General features: G+C 42.9%; 1 protein-coding gene across 4 annotated transcripts in view; it reads left to right on the top strand.

Moving 5' to 3' along the window:
• The window catches only part of LOC119011648 (guanine nucleotide exchange factor VAV3-like), a 48,670-nt gene extending 23,750 nt beyond the window's left edge, over nt 1–24,920 (top strand). For 2 of the 4 annotated variants that reach the window (XM_037084955.1, XM_037084956.1), the window contains exons 15-28: nt 93–202; nt 3,316–3,417; nt 3,928–4,019; nt 4,831–4,853; nt 6,026–6,050; nt 8,967–9,097; nt 12,597–12,662; nt 12,911–12,945; nt 13,097–13,213; nt 16,629–16,716; nt 17,140–17,269; nt 21,576–21,629; nt 23,303–23,451; nt 24,049–24,920. In XM_037084955.1, coding sequence (XP_036940850.1) covers nt 93–202; nt 3,316–3,417; nt 3,928–4,019; nt 4,831–4,853; nt 6,026–6,050; nt 8,967–9,097; nt 12,597–12,662; nt 12,911–12,945; nt 13,097–13,213; nt 16,629–16,716; nt 17,140–17,269; nt 21,576–21,629; nt 23,303–23,451; nt 24,049–24,090 — 1,164 coding nt within the window. In that variant the 3' untranslated portion in view covers nt 24,091–24,920. Of the gene's footprint in view, nt 1–92; nt 203–3,315; nt 3,418–3,927; nt 4,020–4,802; nt 4,854–6,025; nt 6,051–8,966; nt 9,098–12,596; nt 12,663–12,910; nt 12,946–13,096; nt 13,214–16,628; nt 16,717–17,139; nt 17,270–21,575; nt 21,630–23,302; nt 23,452–24,048 lie in introns of all 4 variants that reach the window. The other 2 variants (XM_037084958.1, XM_037084957.1) reach the window with 2 other exon arrangements.
• The last annotated feature ends 349 nt before the right edge of the window (nt 24,921–25,269 follow it).

The following is a 25,269-nucleotide window of genomic DNA, read 5'->3' as shown; positions in this document are numbered from 1 at the left end:
GTGATGTAACTCTCCATTCTATTGGCCAAAAATACGTATGTCTTCCTTAGAAAATACATGTTTGATTGCTGTCTTCCTTCTCACCTCCACAGTGGTGCTACGGCTTCTACGTGACTCACCAGCAGGGACACACTGGCTTCGAGCTCTTTTTTAAAACCAGGGAGCTGAAGAAGAAGTGGCTGGATCAGTTTGAAATGGCCATGTGAGTACACGCGTGAACGAGAACGCTCCGCAGTCACGGCGATTTGTAATCGACGCAGAATACCAGCGTGGGCATCGTAGGAAAAAAACAACAACAACAGAAAAAAAAAAAGTGCTGTGCGCTCGTGTGCGCGGTGTTTGTTTGCCTTTGTTCGCATGCATGTTATTCCAAGGCCGAGATAGGTGTTGACTCTTTCATGTGCACTGTTTGATCAGGCCCCGCTGTAATCAGCAAACACTGCTGACAACGGAACGATAACGCACACACCTACACCTACACCTACACAAACACACACAAACACACACACACACACACACACACACACACACACACACACACACACATAAACTGCTCCAAAGAGCTGCAAAACTACAAAGAAGTCACTCTGCCTCTATGTTTCCTCAAATCAGTGCTTTATGGAGGTATATCTTTTGTATTATTTTGTAACAGTGGGAGACTTTTTCTCAGGCAGATACCCTGTCTGCATCCTTTGTTATGTTGATTCGGGAGAATACAGTGTTGTTTTGACATCACGCTCTGATTGACTGAACAAATGCTTTTGTGTTTTTGGGTGGATATGTGTGGAAACATCCCTGATATGCATGCTGACTACCTGCTATGGCCTTCCTGAACACATTTTTCACTTCTCAAAGTCACTTGTATAGATGCGTGTGTATATGCACTGCAGCAAAGTGATGTAGAGTGTGGGGATGAACGTTAAACAGTGGGCAATTTAAGTGACTCTCGGTCCCTAACTTGAACTTAAAGGATGAGTTCACCCGAAACATATGATTAAGTCGTTATCTACTCGTCATTCTCTTAAACAACTGAAAAACCACAGACTTGTTTAAGATGTAAATACACAACCAACAAAACCAACAAAATGGCTCCACATGGCTCTTCATCCAACTCTTTGTAAGATCTAAGATCTCAAATTGGTGTGGAAAGACATTATTTACACCCTCAATGTGCATCCACTCCAGACGACTGTGTGCCGACGCTTATAGCGTAGCAGCTACACGGAAGAGCGTTTAAAAGGGTGTAAATAGTGTAAAAGGGTGTCCATAGCATCTTTTCAAATCACTTGAGTGTCTCAGGGCTTCCAGACAAGTCCCTATCTACTTGAGTTGTTTGAAAGAAATGCAGCAATGCTAGTTTGCTGTGAAGCTCCAGAAGTATCTCGTGGACTATAAAACTTCACCAAGCTTCCCATCGGTATCAAGCTGAGGAGATAATGACTGAAGATTCTTTTTTTGGGAGAACTGTTCCTTTAAAGCAATCTCTGATGTGTGAGGTCATAAACCTACATGACCACGATGCCCTTGAGCCACGCTAAAGACCTAAAGTGCAATCCACAAATTTAGACTCTTAAGTGCTGTATCGTAGGCATCGGGAATTGCTTCAGTTTCTCTTGAGCTTTGAGTTCCTGAAACTTAGAGCTCACATGTGTTTCTGTAAGGAGACTCCCACACAGATTTTAAAAGCCTGCAATCTCCCCTCCAGTTAGTTAGAACTGAAGAAGCCTCTTGGAATGAGAGGTGAGCCGTCTTCAAGAAACTGAAACAAGTCCAGTTTAATTACTAGGACCTGGATGACTGAGAACCTTCATAAACACGTCCACAGTTTAGAGTCGACTTTTGTCACCCACTTCTTGAAGCTGTTTTTGCCACAGGTGCAGTTGTTTGTGTCTGAAAACAGCTATGTGTGCCTCTGTGCATTGGGTAATGACACCAGAAGGGGCCCATTCAGAAAGTGAAAATCGTACCTGTAAAGAGGATGTGGGCTCCTGATGAAGGACTCACTTATGGGAGCACTCAGTTTAAGTGGCTTCTTTATGGTGCGTTCAACACAAAAAGGCATTTTTTTTTGTGCCAGTGGTGTTTGTTTGCGTTCCAGAAAGGCTGCTTATTTCTGCCATGCATGTTTTCCCCTCTCATGTTTGAACACACGCGGCTTCAAAATCAGGCTGACTCGAGTGCTCTCCATGGATACGCACGCATGCAACATGATTGCCACGGTGGAGACACACACAAATCAAATCAACACATGCTAACTACATGGCTTTCTGGCAATTTTCATCTGTCATTCAGTCAAAAGACCATTTGGGTCTAACCTGAAATATCTCAACACATTTCAAATGACTTACCATAAAATTGTGTACAGACAGTCGTGGTCCACAGAGGATGAACCCGAACGACTTGATGATGCCCTGCCTTTGCCTATAGCACCATCAGCAGGTCAAACCTTTCTGTTATCCTGAGAGTTGGGTCTCAGGATCTGCTAGATGGTCTATAGCACATAAAACCAATTGACTTCGATGATCCTCTGACATTTCTTTTGGTGCCAAAATGAAGTTGACCTTTGTGGTTTTGGGTGAATAGTCTCTATGACTTTTGGATTGATTGCCACGATATTGTCTTCAGTCAGAGCTCCTGCAGCCATCATTAGCTCACAAGTTTGTTCAATACTTTAACTAATTACTTTCCCGTTAACCTCTGCTCTACTGCTTTTTGAGTGCGGAGTGCGTTGTAAAACAAAAAGCAGTGTTATAATAGGAACCCAGAAGTTGTACAAGTAAAGATATTATATCAAGATAATACCTAAAATTAAAAGTCATCCAAATGATTAGTTCTTGAGTTAAAAGAACTTTGTTACCGAGTACTTAAATAACAAAAGTCATTTTCTGATATTAAATGTACTTATGTATCGAAAGTACAAGTACATACATGTATGCATATTGCATATGATGAGTTCACTTGAGTGGTGGAGTGGAATTATAAAGCTCAAAATTGTACTTAAGTTCATTACTAATTAAAATGCCCAGGTACTCAGCCTCACAGAGTATGGGTGGGAAACAGAGAGCGACTCACGATCCCATATGATTCTGCAATAATTGTAACATTGCAAGACAATTATCGACAACATCAACACAATATCATTCTAGCTGAGGAATTAAGTACTTATTGCTGCTGTCAGTTTCACAGAAAATATTTGGTGCCAATAAACAATAATCGCACGATAATCGCAAGGTTCACATTGCCACAATGATATTTTGTCCCACCCAATCACAGAGTTTTCACTGAAATATGTTTTGCTCTTATTTCCTATCTCAGATCAAATATCCGACCAGAGAAAGCGAACCACAACTCTCACCAGTTCAAGATGCACACCTTTGAAAGGATCACTTCCTGTAGTTTTTGTCACCTCCTGCTCAGGTAACATATTGAGCGTGAACAGACGCTCTTTCGGATGTGTTAAAAACGCTTCTTCATGGGACTCAATAATGCGTCTCAGACAGGGTGACAGGGAACTGTAACAACACACATTACTCTAGGGTGGCAAATCGTATGTTACTGTGCTGATGGTGTTTCACTGTTCTTATGAAAATACAGTTTCAAATCTTTTTTTCATATTGAAGGTTTAAAGGGAGCACCATGACATTTCACATTCTGTCTTGTCTTCAGTCAGTTTTCCTCGAACAGTTTAAGAAAAAGAATGTTTGGGAAATTTAGCCTCTCGCTTAATTGTAATAAACAGGCACTACAGACTGTTAGCTGTCTCATTTTTCAGCAGACGCCATCAATTTTATGGTTTTTTGGGAGGCTGAAGGACATTTCTGGAGTCATTTTTCTTATCTCGAGACTGTGACAGAAGCCTGAAATTTCAAAATGTCAAGGTGTTTTTCTTAAGCAGACGAAATACATCCTGTGTTTTATTGTGTCCAGGGGCATTTTCAACCAGGGTTATCTCTGTATGAAATGTGGGCTGGGGGCTCACAAGGAGTGTCTGGGCCGACTGGGAATCTGTGGGAGAACAGGTGAGATGGGGGGGGGGGCTCCCAAACTGATTTGTGTTTCACTTTTTAAACAATCTATTTTCGAAAAAGTAATGGCATCATTTCCATGATATTTGCTGTGTATTATGATTCCCCTCAGAGAGTACTTCCTAATTTTTTGGGTGACCTTTTCATCTAGCGCCACCATCAGGCCACTATTTCAAATCATATGCGCAAAATACCAAAATCTAAAAGGCAGATTGCCATGAAATTTGCTGAGTGCATTCATGCCCCCTGGAGACTGATCTCTTTACATTTGTGGCCCTCCCTGAGCGTTAGCGCCACATACTGATGCCAGATTGCCAGCCTTGCACATAAGATATCTAACAGATGGTATACTAAGAAATCTGTTGTAAATATTTATGGTATGTGTTTACCTTTTGACCTCAGTTTCACACTTTAGCACAGGTCCTTACGTCCCCCTCAAAGTAAAACAGCACATTGCACATGATGTTGTTTTGGGGCTTTGTACATTTGTTTGTAGCTGATGAGATACAAAAGCTAAACTATGCCGTATAGATACTTAGCAGTTGTTGCATTGTACTTCTGTGTCAAGCTTTAGCTCTTTGTCGCCAGTCTGGGTCCTCAGGTACATTGCCCTCCCTGAATACACAGACAGCTAAAGGCAGCCCAGGCCGCTGACAAGCCATCTTGGCAGACGCGCTGTGGTCTTTATGCATTCTGAGGCGTGATGAGGGCCAGCAGAGGTTGACAGTTGAGGTTGTATGTCAGGAAGCCACCGCGCGCTGATACCGTATTCCTCACACTGTGTCTGTCTCTAACTCGACTGCAGATGCTGCCAAGCCGAAGCCCAAGGTAAGACCTGCACTCTTTCTCTTCTTTGACTTCTTAGACACCAAAGAGAACATAATTAGTGAAGCATAACACAGCAGGTATCACAGAGCAGGTTCGGGTGCAGGTAGCTATCGACAAAAGGAGTTTGTTGCCCACATCAGTCAGGTCAACTGTTGGTAATGCTGGTAAAGGCTTAGTAAACGGAGGGGTTTGAATAGTTCTCTCAATGTTCCTTTATTCTTATGGATAATTTGCGGAGAATATGAAACAACAAATTCCATCTCATTCATTTGCAACGCTTCCAGTTTACAATTTGTGATTGTGTTAGCACAACATTTCAAACTAGAAAATGAAAATAATGTACTAGCAGACATCATTTAATCTTTTGGGGGCACTCTTGAAATTGATCATGGGTAACAAAGCATTGTGAAACTTTTTAAATGTGACTGTTCTTATTCCTGTTGCGGACTTATAGGGTAAAATGCGTAGGATGTGGTTAGTTTTTCTGGGGGCAGATTGCACGCAAAGGACAAACTACCCTGTCTCACCCTCCCCTGCCATGGCTGCTTTCAGTGTGTAAGGCTTTGTACATTCTGGGCTTCCATAAAAAACACGGTGGTGCAACACGGCAGACTTTGTGGAAGAGGGTCCTACTTAGTTTGAAATGATTCAACTCAGTTGATTACACACTAATGAAAACAGAATGATGAATTTAATTTTCCATTTCTGACACTAATTCCACCTCAGTCCTGCACGCAGGCCCTTGAAGGCTCCACGTAAAACAACTGTCATTTGGGTAGAAAATGATGAAAATGATAAATGCTTTTACTTTTGAAATGAGTCCTCATTCAAATTTTGCTTCTCGGGCATTTCAATATGTGACACCACATCAAGAAAAAATACTAATAACCATTAAAAATGAGGATAAAATATTCCAGGATTGATGCATTTTGTCTTCAGATGCAGTCTTTCCTCTCACACTGGTTAGATCACACATGTGTCAAGTCTCCCTGAGAGATTGTTGTATTATGAGTGTGACTCATTCTTCAGGTCAGGTTGATCCTGCACAAGAAGCAAGAATGACCCCTCCATATATTCATCTCTTCGCCCCCTCTCCATAATTCTTTCTTCTTTCCTCATTTTCTTGTTTTTATTTTCTCTGTTGTGCTCACGTTCTCTCTCTTCTTCCACAGGAAAGCACAACACCACCAGACCCAGGTCAGTATGGCTTGACCACTTCCCCACTTTAGTGAACCCGCCAAGGGCTTTACGTGGTACCTCTTAAGCCGCTTTCATCTCGGTTCTGTAACAAAACAGAAACACAGGCAGGATGAAAAGGAGATGGTTAGTCAGGGGCCAGAGTGAGACCTGGAGGAGTTAGATAGTGGTTGAAAGCTAACTCTCAGATGTTATCATACACCGCCTCCCTCTTCCCCCCTGCTCACTTCTTCTTTTTTTTTTTTTTATAAAATATTACACGATTTGTTCTTTTTTAAAAAAAAGACAATAAACGAAACCCTGAAGATGTTTTCTTCGAAATCCACCGACGTGAATTTCTCACGCGCATACAAAGGGTTCAAAGGAGGAAATGAATAACAACAGTTTCCTCATGACAAATATGTTTGTGTAAAAATAACCAATGAATAACAGGATGCAGAAGGAATCCTTAATCGGAGCACAAAAAAAGACCTTTTCCAGCACCGCATGCTGCGATGCCTAAACCCAAGACGGCATTGAGATGAATTGGAGTGGGTGGAATCATTATGAGGATGGCGGCAGGAGAAATGCTGGCAGAAAAGCACTTCCAGCAGTCTATACGCCTCAGCCTCAACCGCTGTGCTGTGCCTTTGTGATAAATCAATTTCCATAAGGGGCTTTATGAGAAAGACATCCTCGCTCATTGTTCTTATTAAAAACATGCATGCGAGATATCCCATTCATCTGGGGTCACCGTCAGCTAATAGTTTCCCCGGGCAGGTTTGCAGGGGAGCCGTGGCTGGAGGGCGGGAGATGTGTCTGGATGTGTGAGTCTGGGGAGAGTAAGCGACCGTGTCTTTAAAGTTGGCAGGGGTGTTTAGTCTCAGCCTGAGCCGGATGCTCGTGGCTGTATTTGTCACGCTGAGGGAGTATCGGAGCTGTATCTTACAGGAATAGAAGAGATGGATTTTTTTCTGCGAGAGCAAATTGCTGCTTTTTTAGGGTGGTGCCACTCGGGCCATTTAGACCTCGTTTAAGAAGATTTTCGGGGCGTCCACACTGACGAACATGTAAGAGATCAGTTGTGCTGAAGTGCCTCGGACGGTGACCTAACCTAGAGTGATGTCTGAATAGTTTTGGTTGTACGTAGATGCATCTTCTGACTCATCTGGATCTGAGAAGCCAATACAATGGAGTTGTGATGGAGAACTGTGTCTGTCGAGCTCAACGCTCTGAGAAATGCATTGAGAGAACAACTCAACAACTAACCACACTCATCCGTAACCTGGTTTCCATCCAAATGTAGTGCAAATTTGAACCAAATTTGGAGTAAATAGGCAAAATTAGTATTGTTGTTATTTCCGTCCTTGACCGTCATAAAGATTCCTCTTTGAGATAAGCAGCTTGGTGGTGTTAATTCTCCAGTCGGGTGCCATTAAACTATTCCAGAAGAAGATGCCACAACTAGATGTTATTAAATGTACGTCAAGCATAATTTAAAACTTAGTAGAAAACACAGTGGAAACACTGCATTCATTTATCTTTCCCAGCCGTGACCCCGTCGGCTGGTGACGTTTCCACCTTGGGAGTCCGTGTGTCATCGTTGCAAAATGTGGTCCTTGAGGCACCTATTGTAGCCGGAACTTGTCCTTCTTTTTCTATTGAGCACTTTGCCAGGTGTCTATATTTCTGTTCGAGTTTGTCAGCTTGATGGTGTCAAAACTGTGAAATGTGCAATCGCAGAGCTTTACAGTTGTGTAGTTGAGATAAAAATGAAAGCTGAGTTCGAAGATGGTTGTGAGCTCATGTTATGATGTTGCTACTGAGCTATTATTGAGCTTATAGTGATTTTGCTGGTGTAAGTATTACTTTTGCCGCTCTATAACAAAATAGTTGGGTTGTACTTAAAATATTTTGTTGTATTCCTGTTTTTTCCCCCATATTTTATTCCTACATTATCATTTTTCTTAAAGAAATGAATTTGCATTGAAAAATAACCAATATGATTAAGGATACAGAACTGAAGAGATAAGGATTATCAATAAGAGTAGGGCCATTGCTAAAATCTCAACGATATCCGTCTCCATTGACAGGCGTCGTGACTGGTATGATCCCATTACAAGATGGCCTCTTGTTGTTTCGTGTCTTAATTTGAGGAACAGTCTCCATATCGCACTATACAAATCCATAGTTTTGGTCGAGTGCTATTGTTATACAAGAGGAGTCTTCAGTGGAGGTTCGATACAGAAACTATTCCACTTTTCCATCAAATCTTCCCTTTAATTTCACTGTTTCATCATATTTTTTATTTAGCACAAATTGAACATGCACTTGAGTAGATATATAGAACCCCCCACCCCGTGATGCCTTTTGTGGTGAAAGAGAGCTGCAACACACTTTCACAGAGAAACCGCTGAAACGCTGCTTTCAACTCCAAGCAAATTGAATCACATAAAAAACACATCAAAATGCGTCTGTGTGTGTAGTCCAGGTTACAGTCGGAGCTAATGAGAGAAAAGGCGCCCCTTTAGACTTAAAAGCATTAGACTCACAGATGCAGCTCTCCTTTTACCTCCACCTCAGCGTCTCCTGCGTAAATATTCATGTCTGATTGATCAAATGTTTTAACATGTGGTGTAACGCGGCAAGTCTGGCAGAGAATATCTGAGCTTTCCATTTTATTCACAGTCTGGGCAACTAGCACACCTTCTATGAATTCCTAGATCTCATCAGTACCCTCTTTTTCCACTAACTGCTGTTCCTCTAACCCTTTGTATTTTTCATTTTCATACACAGTCGCAGTTTTTATTTATTTATTTTTTTTGAAATGACTCTACCTCCACAAGGTCTCACTGCTGTTGTAAATGCTGCGTGTTATCCTGTGGTTAAATGTCTGACAATTTGAGCCTAAATGTATTTGTATTCCCTGTCTGCTAGGTTTACCCAGGATGGTTGTGATCAGAGACTACAGTGGCATCCCCTGTCCCCAGTGCGGGCCCCCACTAAGCATTCACGCGGGGGATGTCATTGAACTGATGTTTGCCGACCTGCACAGCTCCTGGTGGCAGGTGCGTGTCACTCAACCCACCCTCGTTTTATCTCAACATCTGTGACTCTATGAAAAAATAACATGCTACGGCTCAGCGGGTCGGCTCGGCGCACGCAATGTCTTTGCGGTGTCATTGGTTTGAGTCGGAGCCGCACGTCACCCCCCGACTTTTTGCTGCCGGTCGTCCCGCAATCTGACAAAAAAAAAACAAAAAAACAGAAAAATACAAAAAAGGGTCGACATCAACAGTTTGTCTCAGTTTGGCCTTAATTGTTTGTATATCATCTGGGACATTGCGGTTGTTTATGTCTTTGACAGGTGAGCCATAAACATGACATTGTGATGAGGTCAGCACTAATTAAGGAATAAAAAAAAAAAAAAAGATGTGTTTGAGCGCCACAGTCATGTTAGGAACCGGGTCTGTTCTTTCACTCCTCAGATTGAATCACAGCCTACATCAGATGATCTAACCAATTAGTGGCTTCAGCTGATTAATTGAGTGTCACAGTGAGACAATAAAACAGCAGACACTTCAGCCTCTCGAGGGTGTTTTAATGGTGGTGCGCAACCTCATGTACGGGCACATTTAGCAACCATCTCACGAGGTCGGCCAACGGTTGACAGCGGTTGACCTTATCTATTTTTGAAAGGATGGAGATTTATCCGGGGTCTTCCGGCGGCCTCCCTAGCTGTTTCTCACACTGCTTTACGGCGGCATTAAAGCCTCATCCTCCTTCTGGTGCCGCTCCAATCAGACTGCAGTCTTAGCCAACGGCACGGCTGGGAGTTGGCAGTTAGCCTGAATTTCTTTGCTCCGTGTTTCTCTCTGTTGTGACAGAGCATGAGGTGGAGGGCTAGGGCACGAGCGCCAGGAGACTTCTTGTAAGCCGATAGAGCGGTGTGCAGAATGTCACACGGCAGACCTGACGGCGCTGCATTGTTTGCTGCCATGGCAACCACGCATGCTGGGAGGTTGATAATTAAACGAATTAAATGATAATGCAGATTTGAGCGTGCTTCCGTCCTTTGCACAATGGAACTGTAACAAGGCTGCTATCCTGTCACCACGTTGTCCGCATTATGTGTTTTATCGGTGTTCGGAAAAGGATTGACTAAATGCCGGTTTCTGAAATTCCCTACAAAGGCAGAGAGCTATAAAGTTAGGGAAGATGAAAACAAGTGGAATATGATGAGAAAATAGAAAATAGTTTTATTTTTTTTGCTTTCTTCATTTCAACTAACTTGTTCTAGAACATTTAGTGAATTTTCTTTATTCACTGTCCATAGTTCAGGTGAATGAATGTGTATCTGTCTGCTCGCTGTAAATGAATACCTTGAACCAATCTTCAGTTTAATACATTAAGATGTGATTAAGAAGGAGCTTAAACACACCACATCAGTCAAACTCCCCCACAGTCAAAAGCAGAGATGAGTGATTCATTCTCTATTTTAGCAGGACTAGCGTAGCCTGGTTTTTCCCCTTTATGCTGGGATTTAGCCCCCAGCCTCTTTAGATTAGATCAGATCTATGTGGAAAAACAAACTGAATGTAAGATGGTGATTCATGAATATTTTTCAATAACAGATAACATCTAGGGGGGGAAATATGCTAATTTAATTTTAACTTCTGGGACTAGCAGTGGCAAATGATGCTACAGCTTGATACAGCTTGCCTAGTTCAGTGACTCTGAACCTTTTTGAGTTGCCACCAGTGAGTGTCCTTTGAGGAACTACTGTTTTTTTCTGGATACAACAATGACGACTCCTCGAGAGGTTCAAGTACACGCTGCTTTATTTTGCATGAAACATATCGGAACGTGAGAATATATTTCTCTGAAAGAAGAGCGAAGAACAGAAAATATGTTTTCGCTCCTCTCCAGCTGGCTTCGCAATAATTTAATGCACCAACCGGCTCCACTGCTGGTTGAGCTGCAGGTGACTTGATTGGCTGAAGACGACGACAGACATGTGGTTCATCCAGTAACCTGCCAGGTGCTTTTTGAATGTCCCTCCCCATCTCTAAATATTTTCTAGTGGCGCATTTTCAGACAGCTCTTTGTAACAAACCAGCTGGCACACCAGCTTTAACAACCTTGAGTCCAAACCTCACATTGATGTAAACTGTAAAAAAAAAAAAAAAAAAAAAAAAAAAAAAAAAAAAATTATATATATATATATATATATATATATTTTTTTTTACAGTTTACATTTATTTTCATTTACCAACAGTTGGTGGCAGTCACGAGCTTTAACATGCAGGATAAGAAAAGGAGGATTAAGAAGACTACTTTGTGAGATAAAACAATACAACTCTCGGAGCCCACAAATTGAGGCTTTGCAAGTGTTTTCTACAAGTTGATCAAGTAGTCTTGCGGTCGCACACAATGCGTTTTGGTTGAAAAACACTGGATTTTTGCACAACTGTGTTTGTTTACAATGAAAACTCCTCAGGGTACCTTTAATCTTCAGTGTCCCCGGTGGCGCCAGAGGATGGAATTACAGAACACTGAGAATTCATATCCCCTGTTACCCAGGAGGCAATTATCCCCCATCCCACTGGCAGAACAATACAATCAATCACCGTAATTTCATTTGATCCTTTGGCTGCTGCCTGTTTATGCCAACAGAGTAATAAGTTTAATCTTTATCATACGCTTATCGAAGGCATAACAAATAGAGAGGGGCTCTCAAAAAACCTTTGATGAAATGTTATTACACAGAATGAATCATAGAGATGGGTAAAGATTCGCTCTCCAATCTAGTTACTGCCGGGGCTTGCACGGTCCCAAAAAGCATTTCATACTCTAATAAAGAGGAGTGAATAGGAAAGCATAAACAGGGCAGGAAGCTGAATGAAGAGCTCCACATGCCCTCAACACTCACTGTCTTCTCAGATCCTCTCAATGGACTCCAAATTGACCTCAGACTCAGAACTGGGAACTAAAATTTTCCTGAGCTTCATGTTGATATACTGTAAATGCTTATTACTGTCTGCAAGATCAGGTAGACGATAGAGGATTAAGGTAATGAAATATACCGGACATCTACGCAGTAGTAATTTGTTTAACCAATTTGGTTTATTTCTCTGGAGGAAAAAAAAAAAGTTTGTTGAAGGAATTAATGGTTTTCATACAAAGCTTGTGTTTGCTTGGGGCGGGTTAGCTAAAACGCAATTGTTAGTCTTTAGTGCGAGCCAGAGAGCTCACGCTGTTTGGGTATTCAAAGACCAGAATAAGATCCATTATTTAATGTTAAACGAGGCTCTTGTTTTGATGCAGTACAAATCTAACTGCCGGCAGAGTTTGAACCATAATTAACTTGGGCTGCAAATTAGATGCACTGCTTGTTGTGTGCTAATTGCTGAGGATTTATTGAAGCGAGTGTGGGAGGGGAAGAGGAAAGGGAAAGAGAGGAACACAGTGAGAGAGAGAGAGAGAGAGAGAGAGAGAGAGAGAGAGCGAGAGGTGTAGTTGCTCCCAGACATATATAATGCGATTAACAGCTGCTTGCCATTGCAGGGCAAAATTCTGGCGACAAGCAAGATTGGCTTCTTTCCAAGTGATGCTGTGAGGCCTTGCCCATGTGTAAGTGTGCATATTTTTTCTACTCAATAAGACACATTAAGTGTGATTACAATGCATTCAGTGGATAATGGCTACTATTGATGTCTCGGCGAAGGAATGCAGCCCTTTTCAATTGCACCTTTTCGCTGCAGAAGACTGATTTAAGCTGTTAGATGTGGCTTGAATATCACATTACTACAAATGACCTCCGCCCCTCCTGTATCGACTCCATTAAGACACAAAATAACCCAAATTCCTCTCTGTGCCAGGTTCCAAAACCTGTTGATTACTCGGCCCAGCTCTGGTAAGTGGTGAAAGCAAGTGGCTGCAGATTGCTAATGGCGACCTAAAGTCAGTCGTACTTTGAAAATATTGATTGTTTTGATTGTTCTCATCCTCATGTTCAGAATGATTGATTGCAGTGTAAGTGCAGTAGTTGTTCACGGGTGGTTCAGGTTTGCAGGGCCCATGGAGAGATACCAGGCTGAGGTGGAGCTCCTGGACCGAGAAAACGGCACCTATCTGATTCGACACCGCAGTAAAGAGTGCACCGAATACGCCATCAGTGTAAAGTAAGTGATGTGACGTCTCGTTTTCCATCTATCCCCACTGTACGCCTCCTGCGATTTTCACTTCACTCCAGTTTTACAAAGAATGGTCGAATGAGCCCAACACACGCAGCCAGCAGCAGTCCTGTGGGCACAAACGCCTTACTGTGAGAGGCGAGTGGCAAGAATCATTCAAATTGCCCACATGCAACAATGGCGCAGTATCTGAAACACAAACACTTCATCAAATGTTGAAATGGATGGGCCGCAGTAGAAGGAGATCACGCTGTGCTCCGCTCATGTCAGTGAAAACCAAGGAGCTGCTGGTGAATATTATTATCATCAAGAGCAGCAGCTGAGGGATGGGAAAAGTTTGACCAGTCTGATGAATACACAGTTGCTGCTGAAATTCAGATGGTTGGGGCAAGATTCAATTTTGTTTCACCCAAATTGCAGAAATGAAAATGTCCTCGCTCACCTGCTCGTGGTGTCGAGCAATTTGTTTTGTCCAGGTTTTCAGATATCCGTCTCAGAGCTTTCAGCCGCTACAAACAAACTGTACAAACAAAAGAAATACCGAACCCAGTTTGACTTTTTAGTACATTTTAATGCATTATCATTGCCACAGTTGCTTGTTAAGCTTTGCGGGAATCGTGCTATATTTTAAAAGAATGGTTTGCATTTGTTAGAGTTTTTGCATCACAATGAGTGAGTAAACCATAAGACTACCCATGAAGTTACGACTGAAATGCTTACAGTGCAGCATTGCGGGCACTGCACTGATGTGGGCCCATTCACATGAACAACCTTGTCTTACATTCTAAAAGCTTCAGCAGTATATCTGGACTAATCCTCTGAACACTCTGGTCACGTGCAAAATACATGCACAGGCAGAGCGCATGCAGGTGGGCCAGTACTTTGGTCGACAGATAGGTAGCCTGTTCACATGATTTCATATGGACCGAATCAAATGATTCAGTGGGCTAAGTAGAAACCTGTGATATTTGCCGGAGCGTTTTGATTTATTGACTTCTGTCGAGGTGTTGAGAGATTTTATACACAAAAAAAGTTACGCCCACAGTTTAACCTGGATAATTCCCAGACCTCTCTTTGAACTGTTTTCTGCATGGTATAGAAGGAACAGTCCGAATGAAAACCGTTGACGGTGCGGTATGTTTCTGCTTCTGGAAAGAGATGGAAGGCTTCAGTTCTGTTGACGTCACAAACCCTCAGTGCTCTCAAGATCAAACACGAAAGTCCGACTCAATTATACTGAGATACAGATAGAAAGCACAAGTGCTCTTTGACCTCGGCAAAGAAAAACCGAGGCTCATTGTATGGCTTGACAAGTGAGAGAACATTTTCTTTTCTTCTTTGAGTTGCTCTTCCTGTGTCAATGGCGCCAGCTTTGTTTGAACCTTACATCATACCTCAGCATTGTTGCTGTTAATTTCCGTTTACCCTGATGCTCGGAGCCCATACATCTCAGCTGAATGCAGCCTGGGGAAGAGGTGGAATTGGAGGATTTTTTTTAACAGTCCATCTATTGTCCGTCTCTTCTGTCCAGACATCTGTTCAAGGAGAGCCTGATAGCTTTGCATCATACTATTTCGCTGCTCTTTGGCTATCAGTCCTAGAAATGTATGTCAAAAGAAAGATAGCAACACACTCAAATAGTAGATGAAACGTCCATTCCTTTGGGCCTTAATAAATAGCTGTTTAATCTACAAGTTCAGTGCCTCGGTATCCCCTCTTTTGAAATACAACGCTGTCCATTTCACTGGTGAATATCTTTCAGGCTACATCAAAGCTCGTTCAGTCTTTAAAAAAAAAAAAGAAGAAAGGACTGTTGAGTCCTCCTGACCTGGCATGACGGCTCGAAGAGATTATAACGATCGAGGGTGCTCTCTGAAATAGTGTTTGGATGTTCAGACTATTTAGCCAGTGACACACCATTGCAGCCCATTTGGTGTGGTGGACTCATACCGTCCCTCATTCAAAGCTTTGATGTACAGGGCCGGTTTCTGAAAAACTCCAATCCTAATTGCCTGTCTCACTGCTTAAGATCATTATCGGGATGGCCGTCTGAGATAATGGTGCTTTATACAGAGAGCTGCTTGTAATCAGCTGGAACTGTCTAATGTCAAACAGCACGAGTCGTCCGTTGGTGTGTGTTGAGTGTGTGGATGTATGCAGCCATGGGAGAGCCTATAGGAGGGAAGAGAAATTCAGCCTTCACCAAACATAGCTCGTCTGTCTCAATGTGTTACGCAACATATAACTCACCAAACATCAATTATGCATTACTCACCGTGTATTCATAATGTATCAGTGAATCTGCATCGGAAGATTTACAGTATGGATCTATCTCCAGTGCAACTTGTGCATTGCCATATGGGAGACATGCAATATACAGTGCTGTGCTTGCAATCGGCTTGACAGGACATCATCACATGTGCCTGCAGTATGCATAGACCGAAAAGTGTGTACATATATTCAAGGTTGGCCCTCAACCAAGTACTTAGCCTAAGCTATGATTTTCACATGACATTATTATTTATTCACGTAATTATTGAATCTGGCCTATACTATATGCTCTCAAATACCTTGGAGAGTGTTTTTATAGTCAGGTGGGATCTATCTTGGACTAAGTGAGCACATGAAATGACGTCTCCCATGGGAGGGATGTTTGGTAAAAATAATTAATATAATAATATAAGATAAAATGAATGAAAAACAAATTATATTGATAATAAAGTTTATTAATACAGCATGTAACTAAATAAGGTTACAAAGCGCTTTACAGAAGAGCTTACGCAGCCATACAAAATACAGAAATACAAATGAGAACAAATAAAATCAGAATAGCAGCGCAGAAGTTACAGATCAGCCATCATAAAAGGCCCTCCTATAAAAATATGTTTTAAGTGTTGTTTTAAAAAAAGATAATGTATTTGCAAGCCTGATCTCTATAGGTAGAGAATTCAGAAGTGTTTAGGGCTCCATGGCGACAGCCTGGGTGCCATTGGTCGCCAGCCCTGACCCAGGAAAGACTAGTAAGGGTATATTAGAGGATCCCAGGTTACAATCCAAAACATTGGAAATCGAGAACTCCCAATGTTGGGCCGTTAAAGTTACAAATTATGTATTCAAAAAATTGCCAGTGCTTGATTTTTGTGTGATGAGCAAGTAATGGAGACTATTGTCCCGTGATGCCTTGTACAAAAGACACTAAGACTGCTCAGACTTTAAAATCGTCTCTTTCACAGCAGACATTCATTCACATGCCATAGCACGAAAACCTGAAAAGAAAAAAATTGCTTCGTTGTGATTCTTTTTGTTTTTCTTTTTGTGATTATTTCCTGTCGGTACAAATTGGTAATTCATATAGTAAAGTAGTTGATTGATTGGACGCCTGCGTCTCATTCATCCTCCACAGGTTCAACGATAAAGTCAGGCACATTAAGATTCTGACCAAGGATGGCTGCTTTTACATCGCTGAGAGCCGGCTGTTCAAGACCGTGCTGGTAATGGTTTTAACTTTGTATGGATTTTTGTGCCCTTTCAGCTCATGTAGCGTTAATGAGTACAATCATTTTGATATTACTCTACTTTTGCAAAACTCTCTTGAGATAAACCCCTACATGCATGTGGACATTTTCATTTAAGAAGGCAACAAGTGCATGGTGTAAGCAACTGTCTGTGGTACTGTGGGGCAGTAGCTAAAAATATGTTTCTAACACTAATGCTTTTACTTGAAATGGACAGATAGAAAAATGTCCCAGCCCTGTTCAGGAACACACTCTGGCTGCTGTTGTATTGTTAGGATTGAACAAGCAGTTTCCTCTGTAAAAAAAAAAAATGTCTTCTTTACATCTGGACACAATGCCATAAATATTTACCCTAGCTCATTGTGGTTTTTTCGTTTCTTGGTGCTTTTTTCCACACAGGACCTTGTGGAATACTACAAACAGTACTCTCTGAAGGAGGGTTTCAGCAGTCTTGACATCACTCTGCAGGTCCCCTATAGGGAACCTTCCAATGGAAACATGCCCAGGGCCATTACTAAGGCTGGCAGTGGTGAGTATGCTTCACAGACACCCAGGTTCCCTTGTCTGACAGGTGGAAATGCCACCAGTTCAGTCCAGGTCTTAAAGTCAGAGGTAGTTGAAATAATTTTCAGCATCTGTTTTGAAGTACCTGAGGGATGGTGTTTTACTACAACAGTTGAGTTGAGATAAAGAAAGGTGAGTTTGTTTGACCTGTTTGTAAGCCTCTCTGTATGTCCAAAACTGTGAATGGAAACTTCCCCAGTCATCAAATAGACATAACAAGACAAGCTAAGGGGAATTAAACACTTTGCTGAAATTGCACTCGCTCTATTTTGTTACTACAGGCCAGCTAATACACTGTACGCCTTCACCTCGAAGAAAAAAAATGTTCCGGCTTACATTTCAAAATCATGCTGACAGAGCGTTAGGCACTCAAATTAAAACGGTTTCGATACCCGAGGCAGTCCTGTCTTTGACGTGTGAAACATGCTAGAAATATTTAGTACAGCATATTGAGCTAACACGATTCCCTACAGGAGAGCGCAGCGTGGAAGACAGCAGCAGTTTTTTATTTATTTATTTATTTTTTATGCGAGAAGTGCCTCCTTGTTTTTGTTGGATTCATCCTCTTCTGTCATAATGAGAGGTCAAACGCAGCCAAAAGCAACATTTTAGCACATGTATCATGCCATTTAGGTTTGACCACACAAACAAGACCACATCTCTCAGTAACATGGGGCTTAGATCTCGGTCAGTGAGTGTGGCTATGAAGTGTTTGCAATTGTCTTCAATGTCTTGCAAATAGTGCAGCTTAGTTCAAAGATGTAAATTGTCTCTGCAATGATTCTATCACAGTGACCGCGATCATTTGTTCCATTTTTTTATTTGAACATGATGACACTGATTGTAATCTATCACGTTTCTGTTTATTCATGTTAAATGATGTGACGGATCAAAAGTGTTGAAATGTGCTGACTCAAATGTCTTTTTCTGGAGCTGTTTATTTTTTATGAGAAAATGAATCAAAAACATGGCTTTCTATTTTGCAAAAGTCTCAATGAAAAAGGAGAAGAGGCAACAAAACACAAGCTTTCAGTGGATAATGCTGCCAGTATTGTACTGTCACCGTGAGCAGTTCAGCAGCATCTGTGATTCCAACCTACCGGTATTAACAGGCATGAATAAATGCATTCCTGCGCTTACGTTCAACAAGCCCAGGCATGGCGTCATTACCGGCCCTTGGAGACACAAGCAGATGGTCATTCACTCTCTGGGGAAGAAGAAAGGGGTCTTGAGGAACAAGAAGTGGGGGAGAGAGGAGGGAGAGCAGGGGAAAGGCAAAAGGGACTAGGTGGAGGAAAGGTAGAAAGAGTGGGAGGAAAAATGTGGGATACAGTGAGAGCGACATTAGCATTTGTTTTCCATCAGTGTATTTTTATGCACAGTTTGAATTTTCACATCAGAAAATAAGGGTTGGTGAGCTTAATAGGCGATGAAACACCTTGTCAGAATAAATTCTGATGCAGTCAACAATTCCCTCACCTGACTGATCCTGTCAATAATAACCCGCATAATTAGCATTGTCGTTCTTTTGGCCCTATAAAAAGTTTGCTTCAAGTTCACTTGACCATTAGATGGAAACAGCTATTGACATAAGAAAGGGATGGGCCATCTGTAGCTTTTTTGAAGTGGAGTTTGATGAAAAGACTGATACATGCCGAGCTAACAAGCACCGTCTTCACTCTCGCTTCTTACGTAGCGTTCACACACCAGCGCTGCTCACATCCAATAAAAGCCAGACCACCTTGAGATGTCACCCAGCTGATGCACACTTCCTCTGCAATTTGCACCTGGAATTAAAGTGTTTCTTCCTTACCTGGATGATACATCCAAATGCAGTTAGCATGTTAATAGCATGGTAAAAAGGAAGACACGGGGTACAAAGGAACAGCATGAGGTAAGAGAGACGGAGGTAGAGCACGAGACAAAAGAGGAAGTGAGAGAGACAGTGAGTGAAGGAAAAAGAAAGGAGCCTCGGCAGCTCACCAGGCTTGGCAGAGAGGTCCCAGTTAGGGCCCAGTGCCCCAGGCAAGCACCAGGAGCCTGCGACTGCAAACGTCACACTCCGCACGCTGCTCGGCTCTGAGATGGCTTCACAATTTTCCTGACAGGACATGACATTTCACTTGGGCTGGCAGCGGAGAAAACCGTGTGACAGCCGCCTGCTGACACACTCCTGGGGGATACCCCTGGTCCGACCGAGGGACTGCGGCTGTTTCCACAAAACTGGGAAAAGTTTGCAAATATGATCTGATGTAAAAGAGCAGGAAGCAGCTGGAGGTAAACTGTCTCAACATAAAGAGAGGCGTACGTGTAAACAACCACAGCCGAGGCAAGCAGCAGAGGAGCGCTGGAACAAAGTCAAAGTTAGCCCTTTGTGTCTGTTCGGATGTAAAATTCTGCTACATCCTTGTCCCTCTGCCTCCTTTGGCAGCGTCGGTCTCCCAGCGCATCAGGCTTCAAAGCAGCTCTGCGAGAGGTGTGTTTTTTTTTTTTTTTTTTTGCATCGCTGCCATTCACGGCGCTTCCTTCTGTGAGAAAGCCTTGACAGACCCGCCGTTGCCTCGGTGCATTCTGGGATAGATTATTATTGCCTTAAGTCGTCCACCCCCATAGACAGACTTAGTGTGGGCACCGCGTTCTCTGTCTGGTAAACAGCCTCTGTGGAAAGACAGATGTCATGCCAGAACAAAAACACACACACACACACACACACACACAAAATGGTTTGAATCTCAAAACAGACACCTCATAGCAAAGAAAACAGAATGTAAGACTGAGTAAACAATCACAGGCTGCAGAGCTGCCGAAAAAACCATCAAAACTCGGGAGTAATTTGTCTGGAAAATACCCCAGCCAGCATCTTTAATTAAGTCTGACTGAGTGTTTTTCATCTGTGGATGCAAGAGCGGGGAAATCATTAAAACTATCTTTTGCTTTCTGTCAGGCGGATCATTTTGTTGTTCACTGTCGGTGTCATCAGGATCTACAGCTCTGTTTGTCTTAAATGAGTGGTTGTGAGCGAATCTTTATCGGAATGAGGGGTATCAGATAAATATTAAAATCACGACGGGATGAATACGCTGGTGAGACTGAAATGTATCAGCTTCTTGTATGACGCTCTGAACATACAGCATGTGCCTGTTTTATGCTGTATGCACTTCCTGCGCCTATATGCGTAGCTGTTTTGTGTGCACTCCGGCCACACAAACACTTGACACATTTTGGCCTGCATTTACTTGTCCCTGTGGGGCAGGGGAGGAACGCCTGGAAGCATATTGCCGCGATGACAGGAGGTGGTTTTCTCGGTGTGGCTCAGATGGGATTTCATATGGGAGCAAGAAGTCGTCGGCTCTGCGGCGTCGATTCCCAGACGCTGCCTTGTCAGGGCGCCGTGCTGTGCCCAGGCGCATACTTACCCCCGTGCTGCTGCTTCGTCTCACCTGGTCTGAAGCTCAAAAGGTTGTTGTTGCTGATTACTATGCAGTGAGACTTTGGGGGGTGGGGGTGGGGGGGGGCTATAGTACACAGTAAACGTATGCAGACAGCTGAACATCTGATCTTTACACCCATATGTGATTCTCGAGCGTCTCATTCAAAAAACATGGGCGACAATATGCTGCTACAATAGCACCAGCCCACATGGCTTGCCTGCTCATCCACAAGAGCATCAGTGGGGTTGGCTGCTGCTGCTGCTGTCGGGCACTGAGGTTCAGACAGAGAACGGTTATGTCTTAACACAACACAAAGGGACTGCGTTGGTCGGGGCAAGTCACCTCTGGTACCGGCGGGATGATTTAGAAATAAGATCCAGGAAGTCTGAAGGTTCTATCAGAAGCACTGCACAGAGATGATCACACCATTAACCGTGTGGCCTGCTCATCCATGGAAGGCCATGGTGAAATGGATGTCCGTATACTTTTGGACATGTGCGTAGGTTAAGTACATTTGTTGATCACTCAAAACCCACCTTCTATTGGTCAGTATTTCATAGATATTTCATAAATATAATGAGTCTGGTAAAATGACAAATGTCTGATGCTTTCACTGTTTTGCCCTCCACTCTCTCTCTTATCTCCCACCCGTCTTCGCTCTCTCTTTCTCTTTTTTGTTCTTTGACTTTGCCAACTTTTTCCCCTCTCTCTCTCTCTGTCTCTCTCCTTTACCACTGCTCACACTCTCTTTCTGTCAAACTTGTGTTTACTTTTGCTTATGTTCTCTCTTTGCTCCCTCTACGGCCTGAACCCCCCATCACTCGCCCCGTTTCTCTGTAGTTCCTCCTGGCGGCTGCAGCTTTGTTCCTCCCTCCTCCTCGCCTTTCTGGTCAGGTACAGGTACAGCTTTTCTACTCTCTTTGTCTCTCCCTTGCTGCGTGCCCACATTTCCAGGTTTGCAAAGATGTGAAGTGAATTGTTTTTTTTTTGTTTTTTTTTTTCCTGACTCCGTTAAATAATGTAGTCTAATAATTCTGCTTTTTACATCATATTGCACGAATTGTACGACTTGCCATGTGGGATAAACAGTCTTCCATAATTCGAATTTGGAAATATTTTGAATTTCCGACAGCTGTTACTTCTTCCGCTGGGTGAAAATGACTGCAGAATTGTCAACAAACAATGGGGAAAGAGCTGCAAGGCCACCATTGTTGGCATTTTACATCTTCACAAGTATTCACAAGAATACAGCTAATTAAAAGTTGGCATTTTTATGTGCATGATTTCATTTCTTAATAAGCCACGGCAAATATGTGACACATTAAACATGTTAATTCACGTTCAATATGCGTGTGAATACAAGGCTAGCGATGGCAGTAAGCCTCTTGGAATAGTTCTTTGTAATTCTTCCGAGCCAGAATAGCAGGAGGTTTTCTTACAGTGTCCGTCCTGTCTCTGTGTGCACAGTGCATGAGCATATGTACATACACACGCATGCATGTGTGGGCTTGAGCCTCAGTGTTGGCATGTTGTGCCTGCTTTCATCCAGCCTATCTTCCCTTACCCTTCCAGCTGTGTCACCTGTATTTCCACAGATAAGGTAAACAAACCCATGCCGCCCAAGAGTTCACATGTGATATCAGCCTTGACCTGCATGTGTAGGAATAACCTTGTATAACCCAGAGTGCTGACGCAATGATGATCTGTTGAATATTAACTTAACTAATAAGACCAACACACGACCACGATAACCCAGCACCAGGTCATCTCTACTGTGTGTTTGGCACCGCCGAGCTGGGCAGCTGTGTATACGTGTCTCCTCTCTCACTAGTGAATGCGATGAGTTCCCTCATCGGCTGTGGTTTTGCTTTTACACTTACTATGAATCACGCCCAAGAGACAAGGCTCATTGCTGCCTTAGGGTTAGACATTTTATTGTGGATAATACCTGTGAGAAAAGTGTTTCATACCGTCGTAAACCTTGTAGAAGCTACCAAAGTTGTTGAAATGAGTTTGCCCTCTCATTTATTTTATTTTCTAGTCTCAAAAATCTTGTTAGCACTGGTCACGGAACTGTAGTTTGACGAAATTCTATCTGAAGGTCTTGCATTTGGTTGAACTGAACCTTGAGTCTACTTTTTTGTTGTCAATTTCTTATTACATTTCAAAAAGTTAGCTACCAACATCAAGCAGTTAAGTGGATAACTTTCAGAAAGCCCAGGATTTCTGAATGCAGGGGAGAAAATAGTTTGAGGAGACTGACAGGGCTGATGAACTCTTAAAAGCCACATGATATAGATTAGATAATGCAGAATGTCAATGGATTTTTCTCACTCCTAAGTTAGTGCATGTTAAGGATTTTTTGTTTTTTTAAAAGTTAGGTTACACGAACCAGATGTTTTTGGATGAGATTTGAACTTGTTGTATCGAGGTGAGGTGATTTTTGTTGGACCAATAACAGCAGAGAGCCCCACAACCACAGTGTATGAAATAATAGAACTGTTCTATATCACTTTGAATTTCTAAAAGTATTCTCTGGATGATAAAACAGGATCTCTTTGTCTCAGTGTTCTCTCCCAGGGTGGTGGGCATCGCGGTCGCACGCTACAACTTCTGCTCCAGGGACATGCGAGAGATTTCCCTGCAGCAGGGAGACATCATCAAGATCTACACCAAGATGTCCAACGGGTGGTGGAAGGGAGAGGTCGACGGCAGGGTAGGTCTGCTGCGGGATCCTGTACAATTAGGACAAATCTCCGAACACCTACTATTTCACCTTTACCTCCATCAACCAACAGACAGTTCCAATTACGTAAAATAGTTAATCCAGTTTCTCAGACTTTTGTAGAGTTTTAGTGTATACACTAACCTAAGTCAATAGTGCAAACATTCTACTGTTTAAACAAATTAAAGTTCAACTGTTAGGTTTTAACCTTGCAAAATGCTCGATATTTAGGTTGTCTTGGTGGTGCTGGGCTGAAAAAGAAATCATTTCACATAGTTGAGAGTTCTTGGTTGGGGCAAGCCAGTGAGGGATCAGATGGTTGGTCTGCCACAGCACCTGTATGGAGAGTGCTTTGATCTCGGCAGGGAGGGAAGAGGTAGCGCGTAATGCGCTTTCGTGCATTACGCAACCTTGCCGAAGCTTCCCACAGCGAGCAACATGTGTAGGCCACGAGAGTAAGACATGTGACAGGGATTGCGGTCGAAATCGAGGAAGACCGGGGAATTTAAACAAAAGGCGCCTAAAATTACGTATCCAGACTGAGTTGATTGCTCCTGCCTGATCACTTCCTCTTTCGCTGCCTTTCAGGTTGGTTGGTTCCCCTCTACCTACGTAGAAGAGGAGGACTGACTTCCCTGGATTATTGACGTCTGTTCAGCATCCAGTCAAGGCCGACCACCTCCAGTGAGCATCATGCTGCTCAGCCACTCGGTGTGCCCGGCAAGTCAGATCTCTTCGATAAAACCCAGAGAAACGGACTTAAGAGGAAGCAGCAGTGCCCTCAAAAACCCTCTCCTGCCCTCTGACAGACTCACACACAGAGCTGATGTCAAATCACAGATTCCAGGAGTGTCACGCCATATCTCGCCTCTCTGCGGCCCCGTCTGCCCCTGCGGCCCACTGGGAAGTGCATGTGCTGTGCCCAGATAAACCCCTCCTCCCTCCCTCCCCTGCTCACCTTGTGTTATTATTGATGGCTCCATTGGCTGGTGTGAGACATGCCTCGGCTGTCATCATGTTTGCGATACCAGGAAGGCTCAGTCACCCAACTGGAACACAGATCCTGCTGACAGGGCGCCGCCCAGGTACTCCGCTAGATTTAAAATGCAGGAGGTGAGGAGCAGCGACTGTCGTTGGAACACTACGGCTCTCCCGACTTTTTGTGCTCAACTTTCAAACCCATCTCACTTTTCTAATGCTGAATGACCGGACTGATGTAAAACAGCTTGAGACTTAAATGCAATCGCTGGAACGTGTTTCGACACTGGATGGAAGGTTTCAGCGCCACAGCGTGAAAGCACTGATCTGTAATTCACATGTGATGTGTCTGCAGTCTTGAGTGACTATTAGTCTTGTGGGGCAAGAACTAATTTAGCTGCGTCACAGCAGGAAACCACATCTGGAGACAATGTAGCTGATAATGTGAAAAAAAAGTTGATAAAGCTATGAATGTTTTCTTATTGCTTCTTTTGAATCATTGTCTATTTTCAATCACCACCTCAAGTTTAAGCACTGTCCTCGTGAGGCATGTCATTGCTCTCACCCAAATGTAAAGCAATGAAACACACTTTTCCCAGTCTTGCCAAACGTTAGACGTGTAGATCGGGATCAGTTTTGTGTCTGTCTGTGCAATATAACCAGCAGCTGGTTAGCTTAGCTTATCGTAAAGCCTGGCTCTATCTGAAGGCAATGCAATCTGCCTCTAGAGTTTACCAATTAACATATTATATCCTCTTTGTTTAATCCATAAAAAGCTAAATGTTTAAATGATAATTCTGGGTTTTGTGACGGGTTGTGTGCTATTAAAGG

Source organism: Acanthopagrus latus, chromosome 21 (assembly GCF_904848185.1).
Source record: "Acanthopagrus latus isolate v.2019 chromosome 21, fAcaLat1.1, whole genome shotgun sequence".
In the NCBI taxonomy this organism is placed as follows: Eukaryota; Metazoa; Chordata; class Actinopteri; order Spariformes; family Sparidae; genus Acanthopagrus; species Acanthopagrus latus.
Note: the sequence above shows the minus strand (reverse complement) of the source record. Positions and strands in the feature narration are given on the sequence as shown.